Consider the following 11045-nt stretch of genomic DNA (forward strand, 5'->3'; position numbering starts at 1 on the left):
GATGGATAAAATGTTAAAAAGCCTACTTTTGAATTTGGCGTATATGTAAATATATAAAGGGATTAATGTCATTTTGCTCCCCAGACTATTACACATGTATCAGTTTGCTCCCCAGACTTCTAATTTGGAAAATTAAGGACCCTGACTTTTTCAATTTTGCCAATTAAGGTTATTCCGTCAATTTATACATTTTTCATTTAAAATGTCGAGATGATCAAGCAAAATTTAGCAAGAAATAAAAGAGGAAAAATGATGCATGAGGAAAAAATGATAAGATCTAATTGGAAGGGACCATTTTGCCCTCAAAGATTTGGATAAAAAATGTGTAAATTGACAAAAGAACCTCAATTGGCAAAATTGAAAAAGTCAGAGTCCTTAATTTTCCAAATTAGAAGTCTGGGGAGCAAACTGATACAAGTGTAATAGTCGGGGGAGCAAAATGGTATTAATCCCATATATAAATGATATGTCTATGAAAATCTCCATTTTTGGGCTGATGCATTCACATCTACTAATGTTGTCAAAAAAATTAAGGGCTGCTATATGTGCACCCCTCTTCTTCTCACTACACACACATTTCTCACCTCACACCCCATTTTTTTTAATTTTATCAATTTCTTAATACACTTCCCTAAAATTCTTGAAATACTCTCATTATACAACAAAACCTAGCACACCCCCATTACCCGCCGTTGGCGGTCCAACCTTCTGCGACTATCGTTGGCAGGTTGTCATCCCTTACCCTTTCACTCACCCCCTTTCTCTCTTTCCCTTTCTTTTCTCTCTGCCTTTTGCGCTCTCTCTGGTTTGTTGCAGAGGCTGGCGACCTTACTAGCCTCCAGATCGATGGACGCTTGTGCTACAAATGTGTAGGTCTTTTATTTATGGCTTAATTATTGATTTACCATCCAAAATTGTAACTCATTCTCATATTGTCACCTGAAATATTTTTTGTCCCATATTACCACCTGTGACTTACATTTTTGTCTTATTTTATCTTGTTCCGTCAACAATTCCGTTAAAAATGCTGACGTGGCCGTTAATACTGACGTGGCACGCTGGTCATGCGCAACGTGTCATATCTTTGCTTTTATTTTCCTACTTTTATAAACTTTGAAAATTAATTAAAAATAGCTCTAAACTCAGAAAAATATATGAAAAATTCCTACGGACTCGTCTTGATTAGCACTAATTTACTATAGGATTAAATTACCAATTTGCCCTCTAAAAATTTCCAAAAAAATTGGAAAGTCTAAATTTATTTCTAAAAAATTAAAATAAATTTCCCTCTAAATAAATTCTAGAATTTTTGTAAACTCTTGGACGAATTCTAAAAAATATTTTGGAAATTACCAAAAGCCTGTTTTAGAGAATTATTTTGAGACTTTACAGAAATTCTAGAATTTTTTTTAAATTTATTTTATATATGAAAATTTACTTTTCTCTAAGACCAAGAGGTCTTTTGGATAGCAAGTGTTCACGAGAAATGTATTGTTAGTTTTTAGAAGACTAATGGTGCAGAACTCGTATTTTTTGGAGTTCGGGAGGTTATCCTCTGAATTTTCAAAGAGTGTAGAGTATTTTAATTTTTTATAAATAAATTTGGACTTCTCAAATTTTCTGGAAATTTTTAGAGAGAAAATTGGTATTTTGACCCCATCATAAATTAGCACTAGTCAAGACGAGTTCATAGGAATTTTCAGTGTATTTTTCTGAGTTCTGAGCTATTTTTAATTAATTTTCAAAATTTATAAAAATAGGAAAAAAAATCAGAAAATACAAGAAAAAATGTGACACGTGGCTCGCATCCAGCATGCCACGTCAACATTAACGGCCAAGTCAGCAGTTTTAACAGAGTTGTTGACAGAAAAAGGTAAAATGAGACACGAATGTAAGTTACAAGTGGTAATCTGGGACAAAAAAACTTTCAGGTGGCAATGTGGGAATGAATTACAATTTTGAGTGGTAAATCGGTAATTAAGCCATTATTTATTTATTAGGGGAAGGGGAGTAATTCAATTGCCTATCAAACTGGGCTACTCCAACAATTTCTACAAATGTGTAGGTTTAATGATAGTTTTTTTATAGCTGGGGAATGGTTCAAGTTTTTCTATACATAATAGTATTTTGAATTTTAGTTAGGTGTTCTTGTTGGTTAGTTTTGTGAATCGTAATAGGTTTTTAATTTTAGGTATATGTACATTTCAAGTAAATGAGTGTAATTTGGCTCAATTACAAAATGCACCCACCAATTATAGGTAGTATTTTAGATTGGTCTATGAATAAAAAAATGTTTTAGATTGGTCCACTAACTAATACAAAGGTACAAAACAGCATATCCATTATAAATTCCGTCAAAAAAGATAGTTGAATGTCACTTTGCTCTACATGGATTTATAATGTCATATTGATTTAAAAAATAAAACAAAACTAACAAAAGTTTTAAACCTTATAAAAATAAAATTAAATATGACATCATTAATCTATGTGGTTTAAATTTGGTGTCCACATCATTCAAAAAATCCACGTCAGCACTGTCTACATTGACATTTAACGTCCTTATTAACGAAATTTGTAACGGATGTGCTGTTTTGTAAATTTTTATTAGTTAGTGTATTAATCTGAAATATTTTTTTTGTTAATGGACCAATCTGAAATACCCCCTATAGTTAGTGGATGTAATTGTAATTGAGCCTATTATTTATCATCACCCATGCTAATCAAATCATAATAAATTTTGAAATTTGAAAAGCTAACAAAAGTGCATGTGCAACAAATCAAATAAAATGGAAGGTCAATCATAATCCAAACCTATACAATCAGAAATATCAAATGAAGAATAGTTTGTTTAAGAAGAAAATACTAAATTTTAATTTATTAAAAATCAAGATTGGTTATAGGATACACAAATTTAATACAATCTACAAACCATGCACAACCATTGTCTTACGGTCTTACCAAAAAGACATACCACGATCCTTTAACACAAAAACAAGCAATATATAATATTATGCTTTTTCGGCTCACAAAAAAAACCCGAGAGATTGGCTAAAGCCAATAATGATCTGACCTATTCTGCCTGAAGATTAACCATTAAGATTGGCTAGACCCAACAATTTGACTTACTCTACCGGATTATTAACCATTAAGCAGGCTTGAAGAGAGTCTGACTCCACAATAAAAGGCAAAGCATGTTGTACGCCCAGTTTAACTACTAAGAAACCCCTTAATCCCTAAGCGATAAAGTAGTTTCCCCAATTTTATAGCAGTCATTCTTAATTCAAATAGGGAAAATCACCAACAAGCTTTTTGTCAATATGCTCTAGAGACAAAACCTTTCTTCCTTCTCGCTTCAAGATGATGGAATACAATGCTAGTTTAGGAAAATGCATGACCACAACCGCTGCAAGAGACATGACAACACTCAAACCAAACAAAACTAGTTTATGATAAAACCCTAGAAAGATCATCTCTAAGATCAAGAAAGGGACAAACCTGTTTTGAGATCAAGACATGGCCGAGGAAACCAAAACTAAGATGGTCAAATCGTAAGCCTGCAGCGGCCTGAGAAACCAAGACTGCCACACATGAAAATTTAGAGTGTTTTTCCTCTCTAGCAGTGAAGGTTTTTTCTTACACAAATGCCATAATGAAATTAGCGAGGTTACCACAATAAGAAAATATATATAAAAGGTAATATTGGAATAAAAAAATTTAATGGATTGATAACACCACATTAGCATGTCACATAGTGTTACGTACACCACACACACAACAAATTCATTGACATGGATTACATTGAAGATATGAATACTAAACGTTCGAGAAGAACGGTGACCCCCTCACCTGCTCGATGAAATTCCTGGGCGAGATGCTGCAGTTGCAAGCCTGCAAGTTTGCAATTCTTGGGCTTTTTTGTTTTTTTGTTTTTTTTTTGTTTGTTGCCTAACCAAAACGACATCGTTTTGGCCAGGCTTGTTTAAATTTTTTTTTTTAGCTTCTTGCTCAAAACGGCGTCGTTTTGAGCTAGGAATTAGGAAAAAAAAAAAAAAAAAACACACACACACACACACACACCTGCAAAGTAAATTCCCAACCTGTGTGCCCTCACATACCCAATCCCAAGTCCCCAACTTTTCTTCTTGAACCAAATTTCCCAAACCCACACAGACGTCCCAACCCACCCCCCACCACCAGCGTCCACCATTAGGGCACATCGCCGCCTACCGCCAATCCATGTTGCCCACCAGGTTGCAATCCCCCACCGCCATAGCCGGTCATTTGCTGGGTTCCTAAAAAATTTCACCGCCGCTTCGCAGCACCAAGCTCTACCTAACCATGACCCCCTAGGTTGGGGATCCTGGATCCGTCCCTGCTAAAAAATAGCCACCTTATTTAATCACCCATGTTTAATCCCATCGACATGGTCTTAGCCACACATTCAACTCTCTTGGCTAGACTCACGTCCTTGGCTGGGATTTGTGTAAATGAATGATCTTCTTTTATTTAGAACATCAAGGCCTTTTTAATTGGACCAATCCCAGTCCCATAGACCTTGCTGCATGCCCATCCTCCCTATCAAAACACCAAACTGACCATTCCTCACTCCCAAGCTCTGTAGCTCACTTGTTGTGACCATTCCTCACTTCGTGTGTATTAAAATGTTGTATTAGTGCATACAACATGTAATAAAAGATATTAGCCTCTCCGCATTCGCTCCCGCGAATGCGAAGCGGCTCTTTCTATTGCGCAAAAACTAATATTTTGGCAAGCATAATCAGTTTAATAGATAACGGAAAGTAAATTTGGAAAAATTAATTAAGGAGAGAGAAGCGGCAAACCAATTCTCATGAGCGGAAAAGTAAATTTGAGAAATAGATAACCAACTATTGAATTTAAGCCGAAACAATCTCAGCCATTCGAACTTGGAGATAATTAAAAATCCATTATATTTTTTTATAGAGATTTGTATAATAGATTTTAGACATAATTGACCAGTTGTAATTGAAAAAATAAGTGGTCACTTGTCGATCGTGAAAAAATAAAATTAGGACAGTAAATAATTATGTACACTGCCTCCCTTATTTGGACTTCTCTATAAATGCCCTATAACAAGAAGGTTGGCATAGACAAGTGTGGGGTTGTACGAAAAAAAGTGGCCACTGTACTTTGGGATCTGGCTATTGGGTTGCGAGGGACCTTGCTCCTGCAGATGGTGATGGATCAACTGCGAGTTCAAACCACTCTCTTCAACCAATTTGGAAGAAAATCTGGAATCTAGTAAAAGTGTGACTTATTTGTAATTATCTATAAATAAAAAAAACAATTCTATAAGGTTGAATAAAAATTCGATTAATTATTTGATACGTGGCACCTGGAAAAGAGCTTCACTTGTTTTACTACATTGTTTGGCTACTTTGGCCTGATAAAAGCTTTCCCCAATGTTTTTTATGGAGTCTAACAAGTCTCTCTGTCATGCTTATGATAGGAATGAATCAAATTTTAATAACCTACTTTGTGCCATAGCTGTTCACAATTTGTAACTCTCAAACTACAAGTTTCCTCTGTTTATGCTTTGTTATGTACGCAGGGAGCAGCAGAGGCCATTAAGAACCTAAATGTCAGATTATCTAGCATATGAAAATTTTTGCATTTTTGTGAAATTGCAAATGAAGCCGTCAACATGAAAATTCATTTTCCATAGGATGCATTTCATCTTTCTTTTGTTTTTTGGCCAGGATGATTTTTATCTTGTTCAAGTACCAAGTGTTATTTTAGGGTTTTACCATCTAAGCTAATTCTATTTGCTTCAAGAAGGTTTTAATCATTTAATGATAAACTAGATTAAACGTGTAAGAACTGGATATTACCCTTCATGGTAATACAAAATTTATGACAATCATTCTTATGAAAATTTGTTGCAAAATTTTAGTCCAATCTGCGCTAAACTATTTAGTAATAGCATCGGATGCTAATATCTCAACCCTCACAAGATTTCAACAAATAATAGACAGATCTCATATATGTCTGATACAAATACTTTTGAGGACCCTAAAGCAATAAGCCTGAAAGATTATGTATTACATAAATATGAATAGCATTAGCACTACGATTTTGACCAAGAACCAGAAGAAGAAGGTTCACAAAATATCCCACTTTCCAGCCAATGCTTGGCAAATCATCGTGATGCAGTATGCAGCACTCAATGGATAACCAGATACTGCCACAGTTAAGAAATAAGATAGATGTTAAATAGCACATTATAGAATTCAATAATTTCGGCACGAGCATTAGAAGAAAAAAAAAAAAAAAAAAAAACAGAAGCACATCACGAAGTGCAACAAAACTACGTGGATAAGAAAACAGGGGTTTTCACATTAAAAGGGGGCAAAAGGCACTGACAACAATATCAATAAAAATGACATACAAAATCAAAGCCAAAGCAAGAATTATCAAAAGAAGGATCACACTCTTAACATTGATAATCCAAATTAGTATAGTAATTAGACAAGTCTAGTTTTTAGTCATTTCAAATACACTGTATCTAGTATTTTCAGTACTTTTATGGTTCTTCCAACAAATATAGCTTTGTTGTTAAAATTCTAATCATCTTTCTAGATCCTTCCCCTAAAATGGACCTTAGATGATTTCAGATCCCAACCATAGGTCTTTAACCTTTGGTAGTCGTCAAACTGAACAAAAGGTTCCACTAACTTCAAAACAGGGGAAACAAAATTATGCCTCAAGAGCATTAACATGCGGGTGAAGATTATAGGCATGCCTAGCATTTCTATAAAACATAATCATGAAAGAGAAATAAAAACACAATGTGTAATAGACTTACTTGATACAAAATCATCAATATAGTCTGTCTTAACTTTCCCATGAGCCATAGCACCAACCTAAAAATGCAGTATTAGAGAAGAGGTAGGAGTTTAAACAGACACTACTGAAATATAAGGCCAATAACGTAGTTCTGAGCATACCACAAAAACAAGGTCTGCGTTGTTTTCAGCAGTAGCAACATATTTCTGTATGTTAATTAATTTTTCTGAACTGTATGACAGGCCTGAAATGCAAGAATACATCGTCATTTTTCATAATAAATATTACCCAAATTCTTATAAAGCATAATATACTCACCTATTTTACGAGAGTTGACAGGTAAATACTGTGTTACAGGGTTCTTGATCATACGCATAAGTTTCTCACGCTTGCCAACAGCAGTTATACTCAATTTTTGCAGCAGCTGCACTGTAAGGTGGTTGGCAGGATTAAATGAATGACAAAATGGGGTCCAAATAAAGCAAAGAACAGAAACAAGTTATTCAGCATAGTGTGTGAAGATAAGGAAAACCAATGAACTTACACATGACACCACAGAACCGCCTAAATGTCCTTGGGATACGAACATGTGGCTTAATTTCAATAAGATCACCTTGCTCAGTTTTCACATACACGGCTCGCAACCTCCCAGCTTTATTAATTGGGCTATCTAGAACCATGAGGAGAGCCTGTAGACCTCAATAATTAGGATCACATAACCCTCTTGTAAACTAGAAACTAAAGAAGTACATGAAACATCATTTAATAAATAGTCAGCAATGTAATGCCAATGCAATTTTGAAACAGCTGCTTCATACACTTAAGATCTTATTCTAATTCATTGTATATGCCATAGTAAAGTTCAAACTAAACAACTCTGTGGCACACAACGATGAGAACTAATTCACTTTAAGCTTATTCACAATAAAAGAAAAATAATGCAGTTCGTAGAGAGAAGTTTCACGGATACAACAAATAAGCAACAATTAGCTCGAGTCTGCTAACCTGATGAAGAATATCAGGCCTGTAAAGAGCAGGATCTTTCTTGTTCCTCCTTAAGAAGTTTGCGTGATCATCAGAATTCAATAGCTGATGAGTCTGTAAGCACAAAACAAGTGTAAACAAAAAAAAAAAAAAACAAAAAAAAAAAAGAGAAGAATTAGAAGAAAAGAAAGAGTTTTATATTGAAACAAATTTTGCATGGTCAGCAATATGATGCCAATTCAATTTTGAAAAAGCTTCTAAATACACTTAAGAGTTTATTCTAATTCATATTATATGCCATAGTTGAGCTCAAATTAAACATCTTTGTGGCACATGACAATGGGAACTAAGAAAAGAAACACCAACCCCGAAGAAATAACTAAAAGCCACAAATGGAAATTTGAAACCCAAACTGAAAAAGCCTAAATACCCATTTACCACCTCCTCTACCAAAACATACAAATGACAAAATGAAACTAATATAAATAAAAAATAAAAACAAGCAATGAGATTGAACCTTTCCAACTTTGCCAATTTCCAAACAAGCTTTCTCAAGGATAAAAATGACCCCAGGTCCATTCTTGGGGTCCTGGCCTATTGGGGCAATTGGAATACCCTGAAATTCAACTGGGTCACCATCTTTTTCTTCTGCTTCATCTCCATTACTCTGTTTCTCAATCATAGCTCTCTTATTGGGTTCCTCTGGTTGAAAAGCCTCTGCTTCTTCTGGTTCTGCGGCTTCTTCTGACCTGTCATATTTCCCTTCCCTCTTCTTTCGCTTCTTTCCCTTCACCGCATATGGTCTCACCATTGTTATAGCTCTCAGTCACTGTATATCAGCTTCTCAGACCACCAAACTAGATATTGTCTCACCAGTATATCAGCTTATCTGCTTCTCAGGGGAGAGTGTGGGCACTGAGAAGGGAGATATTACGTCTTTTTTGAGAAGACGATTATCAGGTTTAGGATTTAGGGCAACATTTTGGGCTTATTGGGCTAACATTTTGGGCTTATTGGGTATGTGCTGAGGCCACGGAACAAAACCCATTAGATGAGATTCGAAATTAAAATGAGTGGGTCTATTGTCGCACTGTTTTTATTTAAGTAATTTTACTTAGGGATAATTTGAGGAAAATGACTCTAACTTGTGTGTCGCAACCATATCAAGATTCTTCCTTCAAAAGTTTATTCGTTAGGACTAAAAATTCACTTACAATGTGTTTGGATGAACTAATTTTGAATTTCATAGAAATTCTTAAATGTTGGAATTTATAATTCAATCATTTAAAATTCTATTAATTGCAAATTTCATTATTTGGATGTCATAGATGTGGAATTTGAAAAATGATAGGAATTACAATTTTTATTGTTTGGATAATTCATAAAGCTTACATTAAAAATTTAACCTATTACTAACTCATACGAAAAAAGAAAAATATTGCTTGGATATTTACTAGACAGTCTAGACATATGTTTACCAAATCAATTAATCAAAAGAATATCAAAATAGTAAGTCTGCCTTTTCGCAAACAAAAAATGGTGCCTCCCTATTTTAATGGAGAAAATTCTTGTGATGAACATATATAGGCATTTCTTGGTGTTTATGGCTTCAAACGACCCCACTGATACCGACCCTCCAAAGTGTACTTCTCTGTGAAGTGCTTTTGCTCGTACTTCTCGGCCGTGGCGAAGAACTCATCAATCTCCTTGCTCGGTTGTTCGATTCTCGCCGGGAGTCTTGGAGGGAGAGATGTTGTCGGCGCCAACGAGGAGTCCATTTCTAGCATAATTAAATAGCAGACAAAAGCAAATAACATCCATAAAATTGACAGTAAAAACCAACAATCATAAAAATGGCAGTATAAGCCAACACCACCAAATGTAATCCACACAAGTTAACAGCCAACACTCATATCAATGGCAGGAAAAACAGAACCGACATCAATTTATACAAATTAACTCATATCAATTTATCCAATCCCAAAATTAACCGAACTTGTATCGAATTAAAACAAGGAAAAATTTCAATTTCACAAAACCCATTTGGAAATCTACAAAAATTACACAATCTATTCAGAAAGTACCAAGATCACAAACCTATTCTGAAAGCATTGAAGTTTTGAATTAAAAAAAAAAAACATAAATAGAATGAGATGCTCAAAGTCTAATCTCAAATCTGATGAGCCTTTATAAAAAACAGAAAAGTAGAGAGCAACCCAAGAAAAGTAAAAATTTACAAGGAGTAGACATTTTTCCATCTCCATGGCTTTGGCAGTACTAAAAAGCAGGATGTTTAACTCAGTGCTAATACATAATTACGGCTTTGACGCGCAGGAAAGTGAAACGAGGTAAACATTCCGCACGTAATTTCAACTTTTCCATGTTTGAGTTGCCAAACGAGGTAATTAGCGTGTATAATTCTAGTAATCCCAACTTTCCTTCAAATTCTAACTTTTTTTCCTCCATCCAAACACACGGTTAAGGGTCAAATAAGGGTCTTCCATCAATTTAATGCAAATATCCGTTACTTTTAAGGGTAAAATTGTCACTTCACATACTATTAAAAAATAATTATAAAATTTATAATATTAATTATTAAAAAAAATATGCATACCGTCCCTCCCTCACTCAGGCAGGCTCCCCGCGCCGGCCACCCATCCACGCCGACCACCTTATCTTTCTCTCTCTCTACCTAGCGTTCCAGATCTGTGGCTTCAACGAGGCGGGGCTGGGGTGGGTCCTGGGGGGAGGTGGCTGCGGGAGAGAAGGGCTGGGCGGGAGGGGGGTTGGTCAGGGCTAGGTAGGGGGAGGGAGGAGGGTCGAGACTGGGTCTGGGAGGGAGGGGTGGTTGCGGGAGGGAGGGGCTAAGTGGGGGTGGGTGGGTGGGAGGGGCTGGCTGGGTGGGTAAGGGAAGATGGGTTGAGTATGGGTGAGGCGAGGCGAGGCTGTGGGAGGGAGGGGGTGGCTGCGAGATGGAGGGGCTGGGTGAGGGAGGGTGGCCACGGGGCTGGGGTGGCTGGGGAGGGAGGGGCTAAGTGGGGGTGGGGTTAGGTGGGTGGGAGGGGATAGGTGGGTGGGGGAGGGGAGATGGGTTGGGTATGGGTAGGGCGAGGCGAGGCTGTGGGAGGGAGGGGTGGCTGCGAGAGGGAGGGGGCTGGGTGGGGGTGAGGGTGAGGGTGGCGACGGGGCTGGGGTGGCTGGGGAGGGGAGAGGGTGCGACTAGGCTGGGCGGGGAG

At 36.6% G+C, this 11045-nt stretch overlaps 1 protein-coding gene across 1 annotated transcript; it reads right to left on the reverse strand.

Annotated features, from left to right (window-relative positions):
* Positions 1–5851: 5851 nt before the first annotated feature.
* On the reverse strand, positions 5852–8759 carry LOC147282600 (nucleolar essential protein-like protein). The gene is made up of 7 exons (XM_086247581.1): positions 8327–8759; positions 7831–7923; positions 7370–7514; positions 7144–7254; positions 6987–7069; positions 6845–6902; positions 5852–6220 (listed from the first exon to the last, which is right to left on the reverse strand). The coding sequence occupies exons 1-7, from the start codon at positions 8618–8620 to the stop codon at positions 6141–6143; spliced, it is 864 nt and encodes a 287-aa protein (XP_086103707.1). The 5' UTR covers positions 8621–8759; the 3' UTR covers positions 5852–6140.
* Between the last annotated feature and the right edge of the window lie 2286 nt (positions 8760–11045).

This window comes from Dryas octopetala, chromosome 6 (assembly GCF_963921425.1).
Source record: "Dryas octopetala chromosome 6, drDryOcto1.1, whole genome shotgun sequence".
NCBI lineage: Eukaryota > Viridiplantae > Streptophyta > Magnoliopsida > Rosales > Rosaceae > Dryas > Dryas octopetala.

What these genes read in the sequence shown, in the direction of transcription:
- LOC147282600 (XM_086247581.1), bottom strand. Translation starts at nt 8,620, where the DNA reads ATGGTGAGACCATATGCGGTGAAGGGAAAGAAGCGAAAGAAGAGGGAA. An exon ending in AAATTGGCAAAGTTGGAAAG is followed by an intron (nt 7,924 to 8,326) that starts GTTCAATCTCAT and finishes TTGTGCTTACAG; the next exon opens with ACTCATCAGCTATTGAATTC. An exon ending in GGCCTGATATTCTTCATCAG is followed by an intron (nt 7,515 to 7,830) that starts GTTAGCAGACTC and finishes TGAGGTCTACAG; the next exon opens with GCTCTCCTCATGGTTCTAGA.